The sequence below is a fragment of the Geotrypetes seraphini genome, chromosome 3 (genome assembly GCF_902459505.1).
Source record: "Geotrypetes seraphini chromosome 3, aGeoSer1.1, whole genome shotgun sequence".
Classification (NCBI taxonomy): domain Eukaryota; kingdom Metazoa; phylum Chordata; class Amphibia; order Gymnophiona; family Dermophiidae; genus Geotrypetes; species Geotrypetes seraphini.
Genome location: NC_047086.1, coordinates 204,323,156 through 204,350,492, shown reverse-complemented (window position 1 = coordinate 204,350,492; position 27,337 = coordinate 204,323,156). Strand labels below are relative to the sequence as shown.

The following is a 27,337-nucleotide window of genomic DNA, read 5'->3' as shown; positions in this document are numbered from 1 at the left end:
AGGGCGCCAGAAACTCCGCAAGTTTGGCAGCAATAGGAAAAACTAAAGTATCTAAGGGAAGCGAGTGAACATAATGCTGGAGCTGCCGGTAAGCCAGAAAATGCCACTGGGAATTTAAACAAGGCTGCTGAGCAGATAGAGAATCAAAGTTTCCACTCACCTCACTGCTCAGAATCATTGAACTGTTTTATGTATATATGTTTCCAGATTCCAAGTTTATTTAGTTTTATGTATATGTCTCCTAGTTCTTTCCTGTTCCTTTCAGCTGCCACCTTGGAACCTGTCCCAGGAGGGCAGTGGTGACATGAACCTTCATCTACAGCCAGGTCCATATCAAGCTGGAAATGTGCCCTGTATGACATGCTCTCCACCCCATCCATTGTGGCATGGTCAACAAGATGAAACAATGGACAGGGAGCAATCTTGGCAGTCCTGCCTCCCTTGTGCCCCTGCATGACTGCACCTCATGCACAGCCCTTGGTGTAGCCCTGTCTGCAGCTATCCCACAGATTCCGGCCCTTCACCCCCCTCCCCCCCCCATTTTATTCTCCATCCTCATCTCTTGTGTCTCCCAGTCAATGTAGAGAGGCTTACATTGGGACTTACTCCAATAGTTGTGCTGGGTGTGGCTGTTTCATAGACTCCTTCCCTTGGACTGTGTGTGAATGCCACCTCTGTAGCAACCCCCTGCCATGGCTGACCAATGAAGCAGTAGACAAGGCTTGGTTGTTAGGCCATCTCATCTGCTTTTAATGGAGGAGCTCTGAAACACATTGTTTGAAAAATGCATTCGGTATGTAGAACAGTTATAGGAACTCTAGCCAGTAAAGAAGAGTTGAACATCTGAAACAACTAACACATCAGTATGTAGAAGAGGTTCAGAGCAAACACTTTATTAAAAACCAGGTGTATTCTAATAAGGCTGTAATTGTTATGGGATGTTTCCTCTCTGACAGGCATTGCTATAGCAGTCTTGCAGTTAGAACAATCTATTGGACCTACTTTACAGAACAAATGAAAATATGTAAAATTAATCACATAAGACATCTGATGCCAGACTTTTATTGATATTTTGGAGCGCCAGGCAGTACTCCTTCAAAGGAGTGACCAGGTGTGTGCAATTTTGTTTTTTCCACGTGAGCCACAAGTTCTAAATACCATCAATTTTTTATCCCAGTATTTGCAATGCATTTCTGTATATAGCACACATAGTAATTGATTTAGTTTAATTTTGTTTGAAAGCTGGGTCAGGTTGGTATTTTTGTGAGCGACCAAGTAAAATGTATGAGCGATGGTTCACGTGCTCCACGTAGAGCAGGGGCGTCAAAGTCCCTCCTCGAGGGCCGCAATCCAGTCAGGTTTTTAGGATTTCCCCATTGAATATGCATGAGATCTATTAGCATACAATGAAAGCAGTGCATGCAAATAGATCTCCTGCATATTCATTGGGGAAATCCTGAAAACCCGACTGGATTGCGGCCCTCGAGGAGGGACTTTGACACCCCTGACTTAGAGGGAACCTAAGTGGCAGTTAGGAATTCCTGTTCACCAAGGCCTCTGCACTGAAGTTTGCACCTAAATTCAGATTCTAGACTGCAGACATCTCATAGCATACCTGCTTTCTAATATTGCGACATCCTGTGCTCTATTTCTACAACACCCAAAGAATTGAGGAACCACTGTTGATAGCAAGACTTTGTCAATCCTTACGAGGAGATGCTGGCACAATGGTTAGAGCTACAGCCTCAGCCCACTGAGGTTGTGGGTTCAAGCCCCACATTGCTCCCCGTGACCTTGGGCAAGTCACTTAATGCTCCACTGCTCCAAGTACATTAGATAGATTGTAAGCTCATTGGGACCGATAGGGAAAATGCTTCCAGTACCTGTATGTAAACCACTTTGAACCACTGCGAAAGTCCCAATCCCTTTCCTATCTCATCCCAACCAACCAATTTCCTAAATTCTAAGCATTATTTTGCCACTGTAGCTGAAAAGAGTGTTATCTTATTTCATTACGTGCCAATTTGCAGAAACGAAATTCTTTGTTTTGTCATTGTTTCAGATCATATCCGTGTCATTCTCTTGGTTGGGCTGAGAACTTTTCAGCACCCCCTCGTAGTGTCATAGAACATGTGGTTCATAAATCTGTCTCTTGAGAAACTCCCGTGCAGGTCATGTTTTCAAGGTCATCAAAATATATGCATTCACCTGGTGCTTAGGCCAGGCATATGCAAATCTCTGTGCAGACGTCTTGAAAACCACCTAGGCTGGTGATTCTCAAGGACCCAAGAAGGATGGTTGCAAGAGAGTGGGGAGAAAATGGCATCCCATTGGTCATTGGAAAAGTAGTTTCACAAAGTGTCTGATCCAGCCTCTTCACTCATTACTCAGATCTGTAAAGCAAGGAACAGAAGCATTACTGACAAATGCAATTTTTTAGATAATGAATTGGTACTTGCACAAAAATCCCAATTTTTATTTTGTATAATTATGTATGAAAGATAACATGACATTAAGGAAATAGACTTGGGAATACCAGAAAATGAGGAATCAACAGAGATACAATAGAGGTAAGTCGATATGCTAAGTAATTTAGAAGGGCCCTGTATAGGCTGATGCTACTATTTGGGTTTTTGCCAGATACTTGTGACTTGGATTGGCCTCCATGAAGATGGGATACTAAGCTAGGTAGACCATTGGTCTGATCCAGTAAGGCTATTCTTATATTCTTATGTTTTCTATGCCCCTCTCTCAATGAGCAAAGCAATTATCCATGGAAACACAAGAGGAAAAACCCTCTTCAGATATCCGACTCAGTTTAGCACTTATACCATTCCTACAGAAAAGCATAAACACCTTGGGTCCGATATTTAGCCTGTACTGGGTAGCGCGCTGTCCACCTGATACTGCCACCCAACCTGGATATTCAATGCCAAGCTGTGTCTATTGACCAGCATTGAATTCCTCCTTAGCTTGCCATTCTTTTTCACCATTTTGAACAGCTGTGACTGGCACCATCTTAGTATTCCGACAAGTATATTTATAAAGTTGCAGTTGGTTAAATATGTTTTCTTTGACCCTTCACAGCTTTCAATTTTTATTAACAGTAGGAGAGTCATCTCTAGGTCAAGGGAGAGAAAGGCAGTTTGAAGTCTATATAGTAGTTCACTGGTTCCCTTCTGGAGTACCCCCTTCCCAATCAGATTTCAGGATATCCACAATGAATATCCATACACTGCCTCCATTATATGCTGCCCAAATCTTAACCTCACCTGTTCTAATTAATAGGTAGCAGCAGTGGTGTAATAAAGGGAATAGGGGCCAAACCGCCCTGGGCGCCATCTTCGCGGGGGGGGGGAGGACATTGGTGCATCTCCTCCTCTCTGCCCCTCCCCCCCCCGCGTACCTCTTTAAATGTTCACCAGCGCAAGCAGTATCTTCCACTTCCTGCTCATACTAATGTTGGCTCCCTTCTGCTGTCATTTCCTGGATGCAGGACTAGGACGTGACATCAGAAAGGAGTCACGGCAGGCGTGTGCAGCAGGTGGAAGGTGCTGCTCGTGCCAGTGAACATTTCAAGAGGTATGCGGGGAGTGGGGAGTGCTCAAGCAGTGGGTAAGAGTGGAGGGGGCGAATGGTGTGGCGATGCTGGGTGCCACCGCCCTGGACGCCAACCTCCTTTGCTACGTCACTGTTGTGCAGTGCACTGAAACATGTTTCCCCAGCCCTCACCCCTACTCTGTAACCCTCTTGTCTTAAGGCTTCTATTGTCCTACTTTTTCCTATCATTTAATGGTGTCCCTTTCCTTCCTTCTAAATATTTTGTTATATAAACCATAAAAGCAGTATATCAAACTTAATAAACCATAAACTGTCATTGTTCTGTTTCTATGGTCTAGTCTCCCTTCGGAAACCAGATCACTGGGCATATTGCAAGATTCAGCATTTTACATCAGCAGACATTCTGATCTTGAATTTCAGATGATGACGCAGGGCTGGATTAACTTCTTACCTAAATATCAATAAGGCAGAAAGGCAGGGTAGGATCTCGGGTTCTTCTTCAATAAATCGCTTTGTGACACTGGAGAAAGAAGAGAACATTATGTCTGTGTGCGTCATGGGACAGAGCCTGTGCTTAAAATGGAGAAGTGTGTTCAGGGCAGGATTAACCAATAGGCCCAGTAGGCATAGGGCCCGAAATGGTCAGGGGGGCCCAATGAAGGAGGGCATCAACATTGTTTTTTCCAAATGGCGATGGGCCCCTCCAACATTGATCGGCAACACGGCCCCCCCCCCCCGATCGGCAACGAGGGCCCCCCAATCAGCAATGCGGGCCCCCCCATCGTTGGACAGTAAGACAAGCAAGCAACGCAGGTAAGAAAGGCAACGGGAACTGTAATTTTGCAAGCGGTGCTGCTTGCCCAAAGTTTCCCTCTGACGCAGCTTCCTGTTTCCGCCTGGGCGCATGGAGAGGTGGGGCGGGGAAGGGGGCCCAGTGTACTTATGTGCCTAAGGGCACTCGACGAATTAATCCTGCCCTGAGCGTGTATCTGTTTTGTTGCTGGGCTGCAGTCCATGTTCTGATTCTTTCCACAATATTTATTTATTTTATTTTAAAAAAATGTATATACCGCCTAGAATCTAGGCAATTTACAAAACAATATGCAAAATAAACAACAACAAAACAACATATACTCTACAAAAGATGTCCTATATCCAGTGGTGTAGCGAGGGTGAGAGGCGCCCGAGGCAGTGGCACTCTGTCCCCACCCCCGCTCCTTCCCCACTCCCCACCACGCCCATGTACCCCTTCCCTACCCCGTATCTCTTTTAACTTGCCCGACGTGAGCAGCATTGCCATCACGCTGCCCGCGTTGGCTCTCCCTCTGATGTCACTTCCTAGGTACGGGATACGGAAATGACAGAGGGAGAGCCGAGGCTGTCGTGAGCATCGGGTTAGAGTTGCTGCTCATGTCGGCAAAGAGATACAGGTACAGTGGTGGTGGTGGGGAGTGAAGGTGCGTGCGCAGTGGGGGGAGAGGGTGGAGAAGAGAAGGAGTGCTGGTGCCCTCACCAAGACAATGCCTGGGGTAGACTGCCCCCCCCCCACTTCCCCTTACTATGCGACTGCAGGAGAGTGTGGCGTACTGGTTAGAGCTACAGCCTCAGCACCCTGAGGTTGTGGGTTCAAACCCCATGATACTCCTTATGACCCTGGGCAAGTCATTTAATCCTCAACTGCCCTGGGTGCATTAGATAGATTGGGAGCCCACCGGGACAGGCAGGGAAAATGCTTGAAGTACCTGCATGTAAACCACTTTGAGTGTGGTTGTATAACTGCAAAAAGGCAGTATACAAGTCCCAATCCCTTTCCCTGATGTCATAATGCCTCATTCCACCAATGCCTAAGAGCCAACCTCATCAGTGTTGTCACAATGGCTTCATTGTTCTATACTTGGCTCACTTCTGATATTGTATTGGAAGAGAGTGTGGCACAGTGGTTAGAGCTACAGCCTGAGCACCCTGAGGTTGTGGGTTCAAACCTGCTCCCTGTGACCCTGGAAAAGTCACCTAATCCTCCATTACCCTACTGGGACAGACAGGGAAAATGCTTGAAGTACCTACATGTAAACCACTTTGAATGTATAACAGCAAAAAGGCAGTATACAAATACAAATCCCTCCATTGCGAACAATACTTATTTCGTTCACATGAATGCATTAACAAATACCTGTGTGTCTTTGAGGGTTTAAAAAATATATATATACCCTTGGGTTTGTATAATGGTAACTGACCTGTCAGTGAGTTCCAGAATTTCACTCCTGCCATTGGAAACATAGAATTCCCGACCCTAACATGTTTCACGTTTCTCTCTTTCACCAACGCCAATCTCATACCATGTTCAGATCTTAATTCAGGGGTAGGGCACTCCGGTCCTCGAGAGCCGTATTCCAGTCGGGTTTTCAGGATTTCCCCAATGAATATGCATGAGATCTATTTGCATGCACTGCTTTCAATGCATATTCATTGGGGAAATCCTGAAAACCCGACTGGAATGCGGCTCTCAAGGACCGGAGTTCCCTACCCATCTTAATTCCCCTCTTGGACAGTATAACTGCAACAAACCTTGAAAACATCCTGGGGTTTTATGATACAAAACCCCCTAATTCTATATAAAGCACTGAAAATTGCAGGCGCAAATGTGAGCACTCGTACCCAAGTTGCACATGCAATTTAATTGAATTACAAGTTAATTAGCGCCAGTGACTGGCAGTATAACGAATTAGAATTAATTAAAAGTTACATGGAAATTTTACATGCCAATCAAAAAAGGGAGCGCAGAAATGGGTGGGTCATTGATGCATTGGGGGCATTCCTTTAAAGCAGGGGTCTCAAAGTCCCTCCTCGAGGGCTGCAATCCAGTCGGGTTTTCAGGATTTTCCCCAATGAATATGTATGAGATCTATTTGCATGTACTGCTTTCATTGTATGCTAATAGATCTCATGCATATTCAATGGGGAAATCCTGAAAACCCGACTGGATTGCGGCCCTCGAGGAGGGACTTTGAGATCCCTGCTTTAAACTATGCTTGCAATTATAGAATAAAGGCGGCCACACCTAAGGTTTCATCGCTGTAAACAGACGTGCGTAAAGTTGGGGTCAGTTCCCGGGCATAAGTGCTATTCTGTAAACCGCACCTAACTTTTGGAGAGCCCAAGTTCACACATTGGTCTTTTGGAAGGCGCAAGAGGAGGAAGGCCACGTTGAGCGCACCATTTTGTGCTTACCTGGGACTTTTATTTGAATTCTTTACACCCGCGAGGGTGAAGTCTCATTTTGAATGTGATCTCTTAGCATTTTTATTGCTCAGCTGGATATCCTTAGAGACAGTGGTGCAGCGAGGGTGAGAGGTGCCCGGGGCGGTGGCACCCCTACCCCACCCATATCTCTGCCTCACCCCCGTTCCTTCCCTGACCCCCATACCTCTAGTTGAAGTTATTGTTCACGGCGATCAACCACATACTCCTCGCGACCCCGTTGGCTCTCCCGCTGACATCACTTCCTGTGCACAGCACCCAGACATGGCATCAGCGGGGGAGCCGACGGGGTCGCAACAACTTCAACTAGAGGTACGAGGGAAGGGAAGGGGGCGCGTATGTGGCGATGGGGAGGAGTGGGAAGAAGTGAGAGGGCGGAGAGGAGGAGCGGTGCTGGTGCCTCTACCAACATGGCGCCTGAGCCGGACTGCCCCCTCCCCCCTTATTACGCCACTGCTTATAGATTGGGGGGGATTGTACAAAAGGAGGGGAGGCGGATAGATGTTGTGTATCTTAGGGCCATAAGAGTCCAGGCCCTGGAATATGCCCCAATTCAGGATTTATATTGCATTACTTTCCTCCTGGGATGGAAGTAGAAGGGGCAGAGGGGTTGGGTCTGGGGATGGGAGGGTGGGTGGGAGGATAATTGTGTAATTAATTGGATAAACCGGATTGTTCTTTGGAAGACATGCACTTTTGTTACTGTATTTTCTTTTTATTGCATGAATCTTTACTGCCTTTGCTGTATGTTCTTCAATAAAAATTGTTTGAAAGTAAACCGCACCTTATTTTAAGGGCAGCTTATAAGAACAAAAGAATTGCCATACTGGGACATACCGAAGGTCCATCAAGCTCAGTATCTTGTTTCCAACAATGGCCAACCCAGGTCCCAAGTCCCTAGCAAGATCCCAAGTAGTAAAAGAGATGTTATCCTGCTTATCCTAGGAATAAGCAGTGGATTTCCCCAAGCCATCTCAATATGGCTGATGGACTTCTCTTATAGGAAATTATCCAAACCTTTTTTAAACCCTGCTAAGCTAACTGATTTCACCACATTCTCTGGCAACAAATTCTAGAATTTAATTACATATTGTGTGAAGAAATATTTTCTCCAGTTTGTTCTAAACCTACAAGACATTCACGTCTACCCTTTCCACTCCACTCAGTATTTTATAGACCTTTAACATATCACCCCTAGACTGACTCTTCTCCAAACTGAAGAGCCCTAGCCGCTATAGCCTTTCCTCATAGGGAAGTCGTCCCATCCCTTTTATCATTTTTGTCACCCTTCTCTGTACCTTTTCTAATTCTGCTATAACTCTTTTGAGATATGGTGACCAGAACTGCACACAGTATTCGAGGTGCGGCCATATCATAGAACAGTGGTCTCAAACTCATGGCCCATGGGCCGGCATGCGGCCCTCGGTTTATGGCTATCTCGGTCCAAGCATGCTGCTGTGTGGCGAAGCTCATCTCACCCCCCTACCTAATGACATGTCACTGGCGGGATTCCTGTTTGGACTAGGATTGTCCCTTTCAAGCCACCATTGTTCTGAGGACTTCCCTCACTTTTTCTCTCTCCCCCTCCCCGGAAGGAGTAAATTCCATGGGCGCGAGGAGCACAGCATTTAATCTAGATCTAATCTAGAATCTAATGGACGGGTTAGCATTTAGCGCTCACTAAATCGGCTAGCATGCTTTAGTAAAAGAAGCCCTAACTATGTTTTCTGCAACCCTCCAAGTACCTACAAATCCAAAATGTGGCCCTGCAAATGGTTTGAGTGTGAGACCACTGCCATAGAATGATACAAGGGCATTATAACATTTTCATCATTGTTTTCCATTCCTTTCCTGATAATTCCTAACATTCTATTCAGTGGCGTAGCGAGGGTGAGAGACACCTGGGGCGGTGCTGCCCCTCCCCCACCCTGTTAGTACCTATCTTACGAGTCTTTAATCAAGTTCTGCCATTTTTGACTATTACACCTCAAAACATTTTCAATAGACAAACCAGCATAATATGTTGTAAAAACGAATACATTTCAGGAAAATCTCTGTCTCTCAATCAAACTTTTGACTTTAATGTGCTCTATTTGCAAATAATGTGCTTTAAAATGTTTTCAGTTAAACTCATATACTAAGACCAACACACAACTCAAAAGTGGCCACAGCTCAATGCATAGAGATGAAGACTAAATTTCTCCAGTGCCCAAAGTTAACCCCAGAACAAATCTTGGAAGTTAAACCCTCGATTGAGCTATCATCGAGTATAGTCTTTAAAATGTTTTAACATGCAAGACAAGACATGAAAAGAAGAATCAACAAAATAACAATGGAAGGAAATGAAAGGAAAGAACAGATATGTGTCCATGGGAGAAACTGTTTTGTTCTTTATTTTGTCGGCCAACAAGGTGTAGATAATATCTTTATATGGTTCTAAATTAATGCATCTGTGGCTATCTCATAAAATGATGCTAATTCGAGATCATCTACACCTTGTTGGCTGATCTTTAGTTTTATGTATTCAAGTTGTCTGATACAGTAACTACAATACTTTGCTCATTTTCTTCCTTAGCTTTTGTTTCGCTGATTTCTGCAATTTAGCAAACAATCAATTTGAGCACACAGTTAAAACATTTAGTGCATGCTAAAATATCCAAAATGAAAACAACATTTTGGTTTGTTTGCTTTTTTTGAATAATTCTAGATAGGATATGTGATCAGTGATTATTATTCCAAGTTGGAGCTGTGGAGTGCCATCAGTCATCAAGATAATTATTTGGTTCCAAATTATTATTGATATTTGGCTTAATCTTAGATTGTGATGGGGACGTGAGAGGGCGATTATGGTCCCTATTACAATTCTTAAAAGCAGCTCATTTGCAGGAGTTCTGGACACTTCACACATAATTGTTTGAATTTACCGTTTTGATAAAAAGTTCAAAATTTATCCTATACAAATACAATTTGGATACAAAAAAAGAGCACATTTTGTTGTGATTTTCCATGTCATCCTTAATGAATATAAGAACTGCCGCTGCTGGGTCAGACCAGTAGAACATCGTGCCCAGCAGTCCGCTCACGCGGCAGCCCCCAGGTCAAAGACCAGTGCTCTGAATGAGTCCAGCCTCACCTGAGGATAAGATGTCAAAAGATCAGCCAGGGATCTACAGCTCAGCTTTGGACACCAGTTTCTCTCCCGATTTTACTGACACTTACCAGCGTTTTCACTAGCAGGGGTAGGCAATTCCGGTCCTCGAGAGCTGGAGCCAGGTCAGGTTTTCAGAATATCCACAATAAATATGTATGAGATGGATTTGCATGCACTGCCTCCTTGAGATGCAAATCCATCTCATGCATATTTATTGTGGATATCCTGAAAACCTGACCTGGCTCCGGCTCTCGAGGACCGGAATTGCCTACCCTTGCACTAGAGTATCTATGTGTATTGTGCCAACTTTCATGACAGACTATTGATAAAGGCACGTACGCCGAAACACTGCCAGTGTCGAGTCTTTGAGCCATTGTGGCATATTTACCAATAAAGTGACTTTTCAAATCATATATCCCTGGCTGAGATTTTGACATCTTATCATCACGACTCCTTCATTGTGCGTTCTCGTCTTGTCGTTAAGGCCTGTCCCTGGCTTCCGATTCAATCCTTAATGCTTCTCCATCCCATCATTTCCAATCAATCAAAGGCTCATACCTGAATCGCTTTGTGTTCATGAGCCACTGGATGAAGTCCTTGGCTTTCATCCTGTCCAGGTGTCTGGTTAAATCACTGGTGAAGGTTCCTTCTGAGTGTCGCTTAAATTTGGAAGGGAATCTTTGGGCACTTTGGAGTTTGTACACTTGCCACCTGGTATGAAGCATGATAAATAATATTAGTGGTAACGGAGTACCAGTAGTATAAAAAGAGGGACCTTGAAACAGTGTATAGACCTCCAAATGAAGAATGGGATACCCAACTCCAAACAAAGACACTAGAACTCGTTGAGGGTATTTGCTAATCAACATATTGATTTGTTGTAATAGGTTATCACAAAAGAAAGTCCAACAAAAGGTTAGGCCAAGCCCAAATAACACACTGATTCAGCATCAACCTAAAGATAGGTAAAAGGAAATATATTTAATGGAGAAAAAAAAGACCTCATACAAATTTCCCCAGCTTCATCAAATCAGCTCTTGAAACGAGGAGTATGAGGGCATGCTGAAAAGTTCTCAGCCCAACCACAAAGGGAATGATGCGAACTCATGAAACTTACAAGTTACTCCACACAGGGCTAGATTCACTAACCCATTTTTCCTGGGCGATCCGTGGCTGATCCTATCAGGCCCGACGAATTCACAACTTGGCAACATTCAAATGAGGGCGCTCAGAGGAACGCCCTCATCTGGCCTACACGGATCGCTACTGTGCAATCCTTTGCATGCACAGATCATTTGTAGATGGTCTGCGCATGCGTCAAGACCCCTGTAAGCCTTCTGTGTACTGATGACATCATCAGGCACACAGAAGGCCCCAGCGAAGCAGCCTGTGAGTGCTGCTGGCCCGACACTCCTCTGTCGAAAGGTATTTATGGTCGCGGTCGGCGGGGATCGGTTGGGAGGGAAGGATGGAGGGTCATCGGTGATTCGGCTGTGTGGCAGCGGCGGGTGCTCAAGGGTTCTGCTGCATGAGGGATGGGAGGGAGGGAAGGATGGAAGCTGGGCAAGGGTTCTGCTGCACAAGGGGATGGGAGGGATTGAGGGAAAGAAAGATCCTGCAGAGGGAAAGCACAAGGGGATGGGTGAGAGGGGAGGAAAGATGTCGCACATGTGGGGAAAGGAAAGAGGAAGATTTGGGCTGAAGGAGAGGAAGGGAGAGATGATCATGTACATGAAAAAAATAAGCCCTGCCCAAAAATAAGATCTAGTGCCTTTTTTGGGGCCCTAGGTCTTATTTTCAGGGCTCTAATGATTTAATGATTGGAGCTAACAAGCAATTAATAGGCAGTAATTATGATTTGGATGCTGGGTAGGTGCTATTCTGTAACGATGGGCATCTAAATGAGGTAGCGGGCAACTCAAAAGGGGGCCTAGCCATGGGGGGACATGATAGGACAGGAAAGATCCACGCCCAATTTGAACCAAGTTTCATGTCCAAGACTGAGCTACTCCTCGTTCCTCCTACGCCCTCTGCTCCTCTCCCTCCACTCTCCATCTCTGCAAATAATACTGTCATCGTTCCCGTCTTCCCTTCTGGCAATCTTGGAGTCGTCTTTGATTCCAACCTCTCATTTTCTACACACAGTCAACAAACTGCTAAGGCCTGTCGTGTCTATTTCTACATCGCCACCAAAATTCGCCCCTCCTCTCTGGGCACACTACCCAGATCTTTGCCCACATTCTCCTAACCTCACGCTTAGATTACTGCAATCTACTGCTAACCCGTCTCCCATTGTGCCACCTCTCCCCCCCCCCCCCTACACTCTGTGCAAAACTCTACTGCACGAATCATCTTCTACCACTACACTTATGTTACCCCTCTCCTTTAATCACTTCACTGGCTTCCTATCTGCTTTTGTATACAGTTCAGACATGTATTACTAACCTACAAGTGTGTTCATTCTGCTGCCCCTCAATATCTTTCCTCTCTTCTCTCTCCTTATACACCTCCCAGAGAACTCCGTTCCTCAGATGAGCTGCTCTTAGCTGTACCCTTCTCCTCCACTGCCAATTCCAGACTTCGTTCCTTTCATCTAACTGCGGTGTATGCCTGGAATAAACTGAGTTTGTCCATCAAGCCCCTTCCCTTGTTTAAAAGCAGACTGAAAACCCACCTTTTTGATATTGCCTTCAGTCCATAACCCTACTCCCCTCTGCCCTCCAACCCAGCCAGCAGATTAGCCGTTCCCCTTAACTGTATCCATGACATCCTGTTTGTCTGTCTTGCCTGTTTAGATTGTAAGCACTTTCGAGCAGGGACTGTTTTCTTATTCGTTGTGACTCTGTGCAGCGCTGCAGAAACAATTCATAGCAGAAATAGTAGTGTGAAGAGTTTCAGTCTTTGCGAAGCAGAGCTGAGATTGTGATGTCATAATGCCTCATTCCACCAATAAGAGACAACCTCATCAGTGATGTCACAATGGCTTGATTGTTCTGTTCTCCCCTCTGCCTTCCAACCCAGCCATTTGATTAACCATTCCCCTTAACTGACTGTCTTGTCTGTTTAGATTGTAAGCTCCTTTGAGCAGGGACTGTCTTCTTGATGACTATACAGCGCTGCGTAGATCTAACAACGCTATAGAAGTAATTAATAGTAGAAGTTGCTTCAGCTAGTGTAATTCCTTGTGCCCAACGTTGAGTACCGAATTCTGCACCCAAATTTGAGCACTGAATCTAGCATGCAATGTTATTCTATAAAGTGTACTCTTCCTGAAGTGCCCTTTATAAAAAAGCATTGATTGCTGGATTTTAAAGGTGCCATTTATAGAATCTGACCCCCATTATATAAATGCCAACAGCAAGCGTCTTCAATCAAATGATTTCTCCTCATTCACAAAACCCAATGGAGGCCTTCGTTTCACAGATAAACTGCTACTTCAGGTGCAGAAACCAAACTGAGAAATGGATGACGCCTGGCAAATTTGACTGAGGTCTGTTTTTCTCCATTAAATTTTTCCTCTTTTTTTTTATATGCAAGTTTTGGTTGGATTTGAGACTTTGGCAAAGTAAACCAGAAAAGGAGCCATAAGTAACCTTCACAGCAAATGATTCTCAGTAAAGCATGTTCACATCTTGCCTTCACTTCATCCATTCTCATAGGGGGTTCCCTCCCCCCCACCCCGTTTACTCCATCTTCTTCTCAGTATAAATTTAATCACCATGTTACTTATCGTACCTGATTTCATCTGAAGATTCCCTTACTGTTATCTGCAAGGTGCCCTGAGTCAACAACAAAATTAATATTCCAGCTAAGTATATCCACTGCATGTTTTTCATCTGGTCTCCTACACAGAGAAAGAAAAAAAAAAAAAAAAAGATCAGAGCTCCGATTGCATTTATAAATGAAATGAATTATGCAAGTAATCATTTCTTTGAGCTGAAAGTTGGCTAGGGTGGAGCAGGCAGAAAGTTGGCACTCACCAATCAAAGCATCAGTGGAGTCCTCGAATAACCACATACAGGTTTGAATATTTAAAGCTCACTCAATATGTAGACAATGACATGGGGATAGAATTTGTCTCCATCCCTGCAGTTAACCATGTGAAGCCATATCCATGTCATTCTTTAAGGAGAGAGAGAAGAATCAGAGTATGAATGGCCACAACCACTGATTCTGAAGCCTTGCACTGAAGAATGCTGGTATAGAAGAATTGAGGTTGAGATAGACACTAAAGAATGACACGGGATGGTTTCCTGTTGTTATCCATGGGGAAGGGGGACAGATTCTGGCCCCGTGACGTCTTTTATGGATTCATTATAGTTGTCTTTTCCTTGATTTATGTTGGTATAATACACACCCACCCAGGGGGAGGGAGGGCAGGAGGGGGATATTTCTATTCTGTTATGAAAATGTTGGTTGGGTGGGGTTTTTTTAAAATGTTGTATGGATTCTGATTGATTATAAGTGCATATATGATTACTATTATTTGTACAGATATTGTATTGCATTTTTGTTAGCTTTAGAAACTGAATAAAGATTTTTTTTAATTTTTTTCCAATAAAAATATTGAATTGAAAAGATTTATAATCTGCCTCATCAGAGCATACAAACAGATTAAAGGATACATAAACATACATTTCACACAAACAAGAATTTAGAATATACAAAGGATAGACAAACAATAGAAAACATTCAAGCTAATCAAAAGTATCCAAAATATGCCCTTCACTCGTATTTTAAAGAGCTGTTTCCACAATCATCAAAAAGTAATCTTCACCCTTCAGCTTAGATAATTCAGCAGCGATTCCATTAAGGATTTCCTCCCTCATGTTATCCAGCCTCTTTATAACTAGGGGCCAGTCCCTCGAGCCTAACAGCTGACCCGGCCCACATTGTGGCAGCTTCTCCCTGAAATAATTAGCTGTTTCTTGTCAACAGCACAGAAAGGCTGGTTGACTAAGGGCATCTTCCACCCCCATCGAAGTGAAACTTTAAAAAGTATTTTTGAACGCTAATTCTCTTTTTCTGCAAACTGTTCCTAATAAAATGCAAGTCCTCTTACCTTGCACAAGAGCAGATGCGGTCTTGAGCCAGGTGCTGTCTCTCTCCTCTCCTGTTCTCTGCCAGGGTTTTTAAACTCTTTACATGGATCCTAACGAATGACAGGTAGGTCAGAAGATTAACGTGATTCATCACTGAGCCTCTCGCAAGAGCCAGGGCTGGTTTACTGCTTTTATATACATATATATGTGTTTAATTGAAGTAAGCATCACTTCCTCACTTGGAGCTGTAACCTTTTAGTTTTCTTTGACAGACCACATGGCTCCCTGTACAGAAGCTCATGTGAGCCGCTCTGAATTGAGTCCCCAGTCATTAGTAGTGGTATAGAAGCTTTCAATGAACACTAGCATATGCTTACCATAGTTGAAAAGGACTTACCACGGGACATGCTGAGGCATCCTGCAATAATTTAGCAGTCTGTATGTTGAAGGAAATCATAGACCTATGTTTTCTGCTGCTATGAACTGTGCAGACAGTCAGGAGAAGATTCAATTCAAATGGATTCATTGTCCGAGAACATCAGACTCACCGATTCAGTGACCCCCTGACATTCCTCTGAGGCCTCCTAAAACAGCAGTGGTGGCAGCACTCTGGATGGGCTGCTTTGTGGCCTTCCCTCTGCCGTGTCACTGATGATGTCATCGGTGATGCGGTAGAGGGAAACCCTAGCGGGGCAGGTTATGAAGCAGCCCATTCAGAGCGCTGCCACTGCTGCTGCTTTAGGAGGCCTCGGAGGAATGTCAGGTTTCATGGTAGGAGGATCAGTGGGGGGCTGCTGCACAGGGGGATGGGAGGAAGGGATGGAAAGCTGCCGCACAGGGCGGAGAGAAAGGACAGAGGAAGAATTGTTGGGGTGGAAGAGAGCAAGGGAGAGATGAAACAAAGTAGAAAAGAGTGAGAGGGGGAAATCCTGCATACTGATTTCATGAGAAGGAAGTCTTAGAGATGTAAACCAAGTGGTCCAATCAGTAAGAAGAAATCTGAGCACATCTTCCTGCCTACTGCTTCCCCCTGCCCTGTCCTTTTCATACAAGTATATTTAGTCATTCAATTTTCTATACCATTCTCTCAGGGAAACTCAGAACAGAATTTATTCAGGTACTCAAGCATTTTTCCCTGTCTGTCCTGGCAGACTCACAATCTGTCTAATGTACCTGGGGCAATGGGGGGATTAAGTGACTTGACTTTAATGAGATCTAGAAATCTTTGATTTCTAAATTTTCCTATCTCATTACTTGGCACCATTGGAACTCCTACAGATGTATAGGAGAGATATTTTGCAATATGCTCAGGTGGATACATTTTCACCTGACAATCTTTACTATGGGGCTCATAATTTAAAAAAAAAAAAAAACCATCCAAAAAGTGGCCTAAATCGGTACTTGGACGATCAAAAAGCCAGATCGTCCAAGTACCGATAATCAAAGCTGGTTTTAGACGTAACTAAAACCAGCTTAGGCCTTTCCTCTGCCTCTAAACGCTTAGAGTGAAAAGAGGCGTTTTTAGAGGAGGGGAAAGGGCAGGAGGTGGGCGGAAGATGAGCCATCTAGACTTAGTCGTACAGCAAGTATAACCAAAAACTTGAGCAGGTTGCCCAGTCGGAACTTATACGTTTTGACTTAAACAAAGTCAAAACAGGTATAAGTTTGAAAAGGGACCGCTGAGTTGACCCCCCCTCCCCCCCCACTGCAACGATTGTGGCAGGAGAGATGCCCAAATTTATATAGGTATCATCAAGCCTTAATTCTGCATCAGGATATGTATTGGATCCTTCCTGAGCTCATGGAGAATCTTCTGGATTGGCTGATCTTAAAGAGTCATCTCAGGTCCGCATTACGTTTGAGCCACACGTTTTGGACTCCTTTTACAAAGCCACGTTAGCGGCTTTAGCGCACGCGACTTTTCATCAAGCACTAACCCCTGCACTGGCCAAAAAACTACCACCTGCTCAAGAGGAGGCGGTAGCAGCTAACGCGGCCCGTGGTTTAGCGTGCGCTATTACGCACGTTAAACCGCTAGCGCGGCTTTGTAAAAGGAGCCCTTTGAGTATCAAGCTGCCCAGAATACACAAGGACAATGGTATTCTTTTTTCCACCTGGAACACATTAAAATTCATTATTAATTTAACATCTACTCTAATACAACAATCCACGTGTCAATCCCTATGGTTGAGTGCCAAGATTCAAATTGGCGAGTCTAAGATCCTCTGGAAACATTGGCTGCAGGCAGGCATACGTACTTTGGAAGATGTAATTTCTAATGGAATAATGGTAAAATCTTCAAAGACTTCAGCGGATCCAGAACAGTGTAGCTAGGTTGATCTTCGCAAAAAGCAAATTCGATCATGTTTCCCCGCTTCTGTCAAAACTTCACTGGCTTCCGGTGATTTCTTTAAATGTACTTGCGTAATATTCAAGATCCTACATGGCATTCTTCCTCCGCTAGTTCCACTATCCTGGAATTCTTCGAGACCTGACACTACCAGATCCGCCCACAAATTCAAACTATCTTTCCCCTTGTTAAAAGGCGTCATGTATGCAGGTAAATTAGGAAAATCCCTTTTCTTCAAATTCACTGAGCTTTGGAATAACCTCCCTGCCCCACTGCGGAACCTAGGCTCATTCCAATTATTCCGAAAGCATCTGAAAACCTGGCTTTTCTCCAAAACGTAAAGCTATCTATTTAAAATGTAAATCTACCTATCCTCTTCATAACCTCTAATTTCTTATTATGTCCTTCCCTCATTTATTGAATTACCTGTAAACCGTGTTGAGCTCTATCTTTATGGAGATGATGCGGTATACAAACTTAAGGTTTAGTTTAGTAAATTTATTACAATTGCAACAATCTTTTGGCATATCAGTCTCAAGGATTTAAATGGTTGCAGTTGAAACAGGCCATTCAGAAAGGGTTCCCTGACTGGCAAAATTTTAAGAATCAGTATAGCTTGCCAGACTTGTGTTTCCAGACAGATTGGCAGAGGCATCAGGCCGCCAAGTGGTACAAATTAGTATCTGAATATTTGAAAAAGAAACCTAAAACAAGTTTAAAAGACATTTGGAGCATTGAGATAAAGCAGCAGATTTCTGCTACTCAATGGCCACGGATTTGGACTTGGAGAATGAGATGTACAGCGTCAGCATCTATGAGACAAACCTGTTTTTTTCTGTTATATGGAATTTTTTGGACCCCCAGTTCGTTTACAAAAGTTGGACAGTTCAAGTCTAATAGATGCTGGCACTGTCATAGGGACAGTGGATCATTTGAAATAGGGACACTGGATCATTTGTTGTTTTATTGTCCCTTGATACTCAATTTCTGGAAATCGATATGAGGAAAGATTATTAGGATACGTGATGTTCCCTATGCCATTGACTTACGAGATGGTTTTATTTGGAACATTATTGAAACCGAAGAATCCAGTTGACAAACATAAAAGCAGACTTCTTTTAATTATGAAAGGGATTGCTATGCAGATGATAACCGGTAATTAGAAAAATTATGATAGGTTAAATCTATCCTTTTGGTGGGAAACGTTGTGCTTACATTATAGGTATGAGAGAATGTATGCAGAACAAGTGGGAAATAATAAAAAATTCAAAGAAGTCTGGGGTCCGTTGGAAACATTTATTAAATTGTAGATTGGTTAATTGAACAATCCTTAATTTTTGATTTTTTTATTTTTACACACACATCCAGAGGGGGGAGGGTATAAGGTATTTTGTTTCTTATACTTATGCAATTGTAAGTGCTATTAATTGTTTATATCTGTGTTTATCTGTATGCACTTTTTCTTTAGTTTGGAAAATTAATAAAGATCTAAAATAGATAAATGAAATAAAATAATTTTTTTAAAAAGTGACTTGCCCAGGGTCTCAAGGAGCAGTGTGGGTTTGAACCCACAACTGCAAGGTGCCAAGGCTGTAGCTTTAACCACTGCGCCACTCTGAAATTGATATATATTTGTTTAACTACTGGGTAGAAGACAATTTTCAGCTCAAAACAACATTTATCCAAATAGCTTATCACTTTGTCTATATTCTTTTAAAGGCTCCAAAGGAAGGACAATATCATTTAATGCTGCCTTGATTCATTAGCAAAGAAATACTATACCTAAATCATCCTGGATTTATACCTTCAATGAAACATCTGATAAACCTCACTCTTTGGCCATCAATCTCACTTCTTAGCGAGGTAAATCTTACTCTTTGGGATGGATCACCCTTGCCATCTCTGAAAATCACCAATCCTGACCTTTTCATGCACACAACCGCAGGCCAAGGCCCCTTCACCACACTGGTCATTGTGACCTTCTGTTCCAGGCCCAGAGCTAGGGTGACCAGATTACCCATTCCAGAAGGGAGACTTTTTTGGCCAGTCCTGGATTTCTGCCAACCTCATCCTGGTGCATTATAGGACCCATAGCACTGATTTAAATGGATAGAATAATGGACTTCAAATACCACACTGCTTTGGGATGTAATTTTAAAACCAGGACTGGCCAAAAGGTCTCCCTTCTGGAATGGATAACCTGGTCACTCTACTCAGAGCAAAGAAGGCCCTAGCTATGTATTACTCCACGATAGTCTGGGCTGTGACTCGGGGACAGCAATACTCCATCCAATGGGCAGGCATAAATTGCTAAGCTCATTACCAGAGGGGGTTGAAGGATCATGAAAGCAGTGTGAGGTGCTTTCTGCTCCCTCTCCAGGCTCCAAGAATAAACTTAAGAATAATTCTGATGTCCAAGATGACATTGAAACTGACATGTTTCCCCCTTGTTATCATGCCAGAAACAACCACGCGTAACCTCTTGTGACATCATAAGCAGCGGCTCAACGCAGACACATCTCCTATGCGTCAGTTAAAGGTTGCACTGATTAGATCATTCATTAGTGGCTGTGATCTTAGGACTCCTGCTTCGTTATAGCTTCTTAAGTTCTTTCGCCAGAACCAGCGTCACTGAGAGGGAAGGATTTTGACAAGTGGAATTAAGGTAAGTTCTAAAAGGGAAGAGGTCCCCACCTCGGGGATGTTTGAGTTGCATTCATACAACCAGTGTAGACGTTCTAGCAGACTCTCTTGGTCAATGATATTGAATATCTTATATTAATAAGAAGATATTGTCAGAGCCTAGAGTGTCATTCCCTGTGTCAACCGTCAGCGCAGGGTACCAGCACACCTTGGGGGCAAGGAGCATCTCACTTAGTAATAAACTGCTTCCAAAGTTCATCAAGAAAAGGGCTTATTAGTAAGATTTCTCACACACTGATAAATTGGAACATTGTTATTTAGAAGCATCCTTTACAGCAGGCAATAAACATAATTAGTCCTGAACTGGAGCTGAAATGTCACACTATGCAAATGTTAACTGAAGAGTGAGCACCCGGATCACCCAGAAAGTGGTGCCAGGCAGCTGCAGCTAATTGCATATATTCCTGCAGGTGCCATTCTCCTTCATGACCTCAGTTGGAAGTCCCACAGCAACGCTGCGCCTGTGTCATCTCTAAAAAGTTACTAGTACCTGACTACTTTCTAATCTTCACTTCGCAGAGGGAGCACAACTGGATCCGGGTTTGCAGGACAGGGTTGATCCAGTCATGGCTCTACCCCATTGCGTGCAGGGACTTGTGGATCTGACTTCCCCATTGTGGTCCCTAAGAAAAGCAAGACTACAAGTCCCAGCATGCATTAGGATAAAACCCAAGACTGAACCCTGTGAATCTGAATCCAGTTGGAAGCCTTAAAGCACACCAATCTTGTGTCAGATAAGTAGATGCTTCCTCTGTAGAATGGTGCAGATAGACGTATTAGGTGACTAACACCCCCCCACCCCCTCCACACACACACACTTATACTTCTTATGAGATTTCTAGTCATATTTTTTCATTGTAGTGAGTTTAAGAATACACCTGCTAAAAATCAGGTGTCAGAGATGCCGAGTCTCACTCATTAGGCGTGTGTTACACTCATTTGAAGGTCCGCTCACTCTTTGAGTACCTTCTCTCGCTCATTACAGCCCTAGTACCAGTGCACCGATCCTGATCACTGATTACATGAGGAGCAAACCTCAAAAAAAAAAAAAAAAGTGTTACTTACCTGTAGCAGGTGTTCTTCGGGGGCAGCAGGTACAATATTCTCACAGCTGGAGCTTGGAGCCTAATTGGAGCTTGTTAGCATAAATTTATGCCAAAGCTTCTAACAGTGCCGTACCACACATATGCAGGTGCCTTCCCACTAGGCATGCTAGCACAGGTCTCTCAGTCCGATAATATAGCTGATAGATTACAAAATGATATGTGAGAATATTCAGCTCACCGTCCTCAGAGAGCACCTGCTACAGGTATGCAACTTTGCTTTCTCTAAGGACAAGCAGGCCTTCTATTCTCACAGCTGGGAACTCAAAGCTACCAGCTCACTGAAAACAATGCAATACAATTTTTATTTATATAGCGCCAATGCCTCCATGAAGTTCACAGCGGTTTACAAAATAATAACAATAAGGCTAGGACAATAGGGACTGAAAACGTCAAGTCCTGTTCATCAATTAACCTGAGAAATAAAAACATGCTCTTAGGGAGGTGCAACTTGGAACAAAATGAAAAATAGGCCTAAGGGGGTGGAGTTGGATTCTAGACACTGAAAAAACTCTACAGGATTTTCTGACTGTACCAGCTATCATGGTGGAAATTCTGCTCAATGCAGTATTGGGATGTGAATATATGGACAGATGACCACGTTGTAGCTTTGCAATCTCCTCAATAGAGGCTGACCTCTGGTGGCTCTGCTGTCCTTTTCAATGAGTCTCTAGAGTCGGGAGTGGTACTGGAGGACTGGAGAAGGGTGGATGTGGTCCCTCTCCACAAAAGTGGAAGTAAGGAAGAAGTTTACAGATTATCCAATTAAACTCATAATGAAAGCTAAGAAATTCGACCATGTGACACCTCTCCTTAAGAAAGCGCATTGGCTCCCAGTTGCTCACATATAAATTAAGGGGTCCTTTTATCAAGCTGCGGTAGGGGGGTTTAACGTGCGTAATACTGAGCGTTAAACCGCCTGCCGCGCTAGCCCCTAATGCCTGCATTGAGCAGGCGTTAGTTTTTTAGCCGGCTGCGGGGGTTAGCGCATGAGGAAATGTCCGACGCGCTAACCCCACTAGCGTGGCTTGATAAAAGGACCCCTAAGTCTACCGACTCTCCAATCTCTTCTTTATAAAGCTCCCGCCTTCATTCATAAATTATTGATTCCCACCACCTCCACAAGATTACTGAGGTCAAACGACCAACATCTATTAATTGTTCCCTCACTCAAAAACATTAACACACGACGGCAATTCATCTTTTCTGTCACAGCCCCCAAACATGGAATTCCCTCCATATTTATTTAAGGGAAGAACGCAATCTAAACAGATTCAAGAGCAAGTTAAAATGCTTTCTTTTTAAAGATGCATTTGACTGCTAGAAAGCTAGATTAGGAGCCTCAACTCAATCCTATTTCCCAACGTATTTGAAGCCCACTACTCTCATCCCTCCTATTGTTTTTCCCCCCTACTTATCTTATTTACTATCAACAACTTGTATTTCTTTCCCCATCTTTTCCTTTTGTTTAATATGTTTTGTCAGGTTAGTCATATTCGTTTGTTTTGTTTCCCCCAGAAATTTGTAATTTTATTGTTTTGTACATCGCTTAGAATTTTGAATAAGTGATTAATCAAATTTATAATAAACTTGAAACTTGAAGTAGGGAATTACATGCCAGTAAGTCTGACTTCTGTGGTAAGCAAATTAATGGAAATGCTTTTAAAACAGAGAATGGTCAAGTTTCTGGAATCCTGTGGATTACAGGACCAGAGGCAACATGGATTCACTAGAGGTAGGTCTTTTTAAAAAAATCTTTATTCATTTTAAAGCTAAAAATAAGTGCAACATATTATACAAACATTTTACACTTAACAGCACTTAAATTCTATCAACTTATATTTCATGACAAATACATATATCATCTCCCCTTCTACATATCCAACAATTGCACTCAAATTAAAAGTATTTCCCCACCCACCCTGGACGTGTAAGTTCAAAGGGCAAAATCAACAATAACTCCTACAGAATCTTGTCAATGGCTCCCAAACATCCTTAAATTTCCTAAAAATGTCCCTGCTGTAGAGGTAGGACTTGTCAGACAAATCTGATCAATTTCTTTGGCTGGGTGACCAGAGAATTGGATAGAGGGAGAGCGCTAGATGTGATGTATTTAGATTTTAGCAAAGCCTTTGACAGTGTTCCACACAGATGTCTAATAAATAAACTGAGTGCCCTCGGGATGGGTCCCAAAGTGACAGGATGGGTCAAGAACTGGTTGAGTGGAAGGTGAAACAAGTTAGTGATCAATGGAGATCGCTCTGAGGAAAGAGATATTACCAGTGGTAGGGCCTCAAGGTTCTATTCTTTGGCCTATTCTTTTAAACGTTTTTATAAACGATATTGCTGCAGAACTGTCGGGTAAGATTTGCCTCTTTGTGGATGATACCAAAATCTGCAATAGAGTAGACACCCTGGATGGTGGGAATAACATGAAGAAAGACCTGGCAAAGCTTGAAGAATGGTCTGAAATTTGGCAGCCAAAATTTAATGCGAAGAAATGCAAGGTCATGCATTTGGGCTGCAAAAAACTGAGGGAACAGTACTGTTTAGAGGGAGAAGAACTTAAGTGCACAACAGAAAAGCGGGACTTGAGTGTGATTGTATGTGATGGCCAAACAGGTTAAAAAAGTGATGGCGAAAGCTAGAAGGATGCTAATTTGCATAAGACTCTGGTGAAACATCATTTAGAATATTGTGTACAATTCTGGAGGCCGCACCTTCAAAAAGATATAAAAAGGATGGAGTCGGTCCAGAGTAAGGCTACTAAAATGGTGTGTGGTCTTCATCATAAGGCGTATGGGGACAGACATAAAGATCTCACTATGTATACTTTGGAGGAAAGGCGGGAGAGGGGAGATATGACTAAGGTGACCATAAGTCCCGTTTTCAACAGGACCATCCCGTTATTTCACCGACTGTCTCATTGTCCCCACCCACTGCTTCGGGATGCTGAAATGTCCCGTTTTCAGGGACAGCGTCCCGAAGCTGTGTGCGGGGACAATGAACCGGCGATCGTTTCCCCTCCCTGCCGTGCTAAAGCTTACCTCCCTCCCTCCCTCCCTCCAGCGCTGATTCAAACCTCCCCCCCGGGTCCACTGCAGCTGCTGCTTCTTGCCGCCCAGAAGCCTTCTTCCCAACATCAATTCTGGCGTCGGAGAGAAAGTTCTGGGCAATTGGCTGATCCGGAACTTCCTCTCCGACGTCAGAACTGACATCGGGAAGAAGGCTTCTGGGCGGCAAGAAGCAGCAGCTGCGACAGACTGATGGGGGGACTTGAATCGGTGCGGCAGGGAGGGAGGCAGGTAGGTAGGCTTAGGGGAGGGGGTGGGACAAAGGCTGGAAGGCAGTGAGGGGGACATAGGAAGGAGGCACTGAGGGCACTTAGGAAATGGGAAGGAGGCACTAGGGGGCACTAAGGACATGGGAAGGGGTACTAAGGACATAGGAAGGAGGCATTGAGGGTACTAAGGACATAGGAAGGAAGCACTGGGGGCACTAAGGACACAGGACGGGCACTAAGGACACAGGACGGGGCACTAAGGACATGGGAAGGAGGCACTGAGGGCACTTAGGACATGGGAAGGAGGCACTAGGGGCACTAAGGACACGGGAAGGAGGCACTGAGGGCACTAAGGACATAGGAAGGAGGCACTGAGGGCACTTAGGACATGGGAAGGAGGCACTAGGGGGCACTAAGGACATGGGAAGGGGTACTAAGGACATAGGAAGGAGGCATTGAGGGCACTAAGGACATAGGAAGGAAGCACTGGGGGCACTAAGGACACAGGATGGGCACTAAGGACACAGGACGGGGCACTAAGGATATGGGAAGGGGCACTAAGGATATAGGAAGGAGACACTGAGAGCACTTAGGACATGGGAAGGAGGCACTAGGGGCACTAAGGACATGGGAAGGGGCATTAAGGACATAGGAAGGAGGCACTGAGGGCACTAAGGACATAGGAAGGGGAACTAAGGACATAGGAAGGAGGCACTGGGGGCACTAAGGACACAGGAGGGGGTACTAAGGACATAGAAAAGAGGCACTGGGGGCACTAAGGACATAGGAAGGAAGGAGGGAGGGAGGGAATAGAAAGGGACAATTGTTGTGCCTGAGTACAGAAAGAAAGGATGCACAGTCAGAAGGAAACACAACCAGAGACTCATAAAATCACCAGACAGCAAAGGTAAGAAAAATGATTTTATTTTCAATTTAGTGATCAAAATGTGTCAGTTTTGAGAATTTATATTTGCTGTCTATATTTTGCACTATATTTGTCTATTTTTCTATAGTTACTGAGGTGACATTGCAAATTTTAAAGTCATCTGCCTTGACATCTTTGAAAAACCCCTAAATATAAATGATAATTAACATTTTTTCTGCATATAGTGTGCTTTGTGGTTTTTAAAAATTTTATGGTTACCATTATAAATTAATAAGATATTATGTGTACTTGAAAAATGAATGGAAGAAATTGGGGGCAGGATTGAGGGGGTGGGGCTAGGGTGGGATTGGGGGCGGGACTGATAATTAATAGTCCCGTTAAGATGAAAAAAAATAAATGGTCATGTTAGATATGACAGAAACGTTTAAATCAAAAATTAGAAAAATATTACTCCCCAGAGATGGGCTGCAGTACCACGATAAACATTTAATGCAAAAAAGGCGGAGAAAAAGCCTCAAATTTTCATAAATATTCAGCAGTCACACATCTATAATTTAATGTTTTAAATCTGCTTAAGTTTTGCCAATGATTTAAAACATTAAATTATTGATGTGTGTCTGCTGAATATTTATGAAAATTTGAGGCTTTTTCTCCGCCTTTTTTGCATTAAATGTTTATCGTGGTACTGCAGCCCATCTCTGGCGAGTAATATTTTTCTAATTTTCAAGTTTTTAGTGTTACTCTGATATTTTTCTTGAGAAACATTTAAATACCTACATGGCATAAATGCACATGAGTCGAGTCTCTTTCATTTGAAAAGAAACTCCAGAATAAGAGGGCATAGGATGATGTTAAGAGGTGACAGGCTCAGGAGTACCGTATTTTCTCGCATATAACGCGCGCGTTATACGTGGTTTTTACAAACCACGCATACCCTTGCGCGTTGTACAAAAATTTTTTTACATAGTTTCCCCCCCCGACGCCCGTTTCATCACCTGGAAGGAGCGCTCGCACTCCCACCCCGAAGGACCGCTCGCACCCCCACCCGAAGAACCGCTCGCACCCCCACAGCCTCCCCCCCTCCCCCATGGAGAAGCTGTCTACCTTGTTTCCGGATGCCAGCCTAGCTGCTTCCTCTGCCGGCGGTCCTGCCCCTTCTCAGAGCCCTGTGCTGCGCTGCTTCCTCTTCAGGCGGTCTCGCCCTTTCTCTGATGTCAGAGAAAGGGCGGGACCGCCGGAAGAAAAAGCAGCACAGCAGGGCTCAGAGAAGGGGCGGGACCGCCGGCAGAGGAAACAGCTGGGCTCGCTGGCATCCGGAAACAAGGTAGACAGCTTCTCCATGGGGGAGGGGGGGGAGGCTGTGGGGGTGCGAGTGGTTCTTCGGGTGGGGGTGCGAGCGGTCCTTCAGGGTGGGGGTGCGGGTGCGTGCGAGCGGTCCTTCGGGGTGGGGGTGCGAGCGGTCCTGCGGGGGGGTGAATCGGATGTCGGGGGGGGGGCATCAGGCTTTCAGGGTAGGGACAGGACTTCAAGGAAGAAAGGAGAGTCGGGGTGGGCGAAAACAGAGTCAGGGTCTCCAGAGGAGAGTCGGGGCAGGCGAAAGGAGAGTCGGGCAGCATGCGCGGTATACGGGTGTGCGCGGTATATAAAAATTTATGTACATAAATATGTGTTTTTTGCGCGCTATACCCGTGTGCGCGTTTTACACGGGTGCGCGTTATCTATGTGAAAATACGGTAATCTAAGGAAATACTTTTTTACAGAATGGGTGGCAGGTGCATTGAACAGTTTCCCAGAAGAGGTGGTGGAAATGGAGACTCTGTCTGAATTCAAGAAAGCATGGGATAGGCATATTGGATCACTTAGAGAGAGGAAGAGATAATGGTTACTGCAGATGGGCAGACTGGGTGGGTCATTTGGCCTTTATCTGCCATATTTAACAAGGCAACCACATTGCCTTAGGTAAAACAGTCAAATTGTAGTTTATGTAGTTTGACACTAGA

At 44.1% G+C, this 27,337-nt stretch overlaps 1 protein-coding gene across 3 annotated transcripts in view; it reads right to left on the bottom strand.

Annotated features, from left to right (window-relative positions):
• Nucleotides 1-2,021: 2,021 nt before the first annotated feature.
• The window catches only part of LOC117356356 (glucagon-like), a 29,770-nt gene continuing 4,454 nt past the window's right edge, over nt 2,022-27,337 (bottom strand). For all 3 annotated transcript variants that reach the window (XM_033935470.1, XM_033935471.1, XM_033935472.1), the window contains 5 exons: nt 15,033-15,122; nt 13,706-13,814; nt 10,529-10,681; nt 4,013-4,081; nt 2,022-2,393 (listed from right to left, as the gene is read on the bottom strand). In XM_033935470.1, coding sequence (XP_033791361.1) covers nt 2,384-2,393; nt 4,013-4,081; nt 10,529-10,681; nt 13,706-13,806 — 333 coding nt within the window. In that variant the 5' untranslated portion in view covers nt 13,807-13,814; nt 15,033-15,122 and the 3' untranslated portion in view covers nt 2,022-2,383. The remainder of the gene's footprint in view (nt 2,394-4,012; nt 4,082-10,528; nt 10,682-13,705; nt 13,815-15,032; nt 15,123-27,337) is intronic.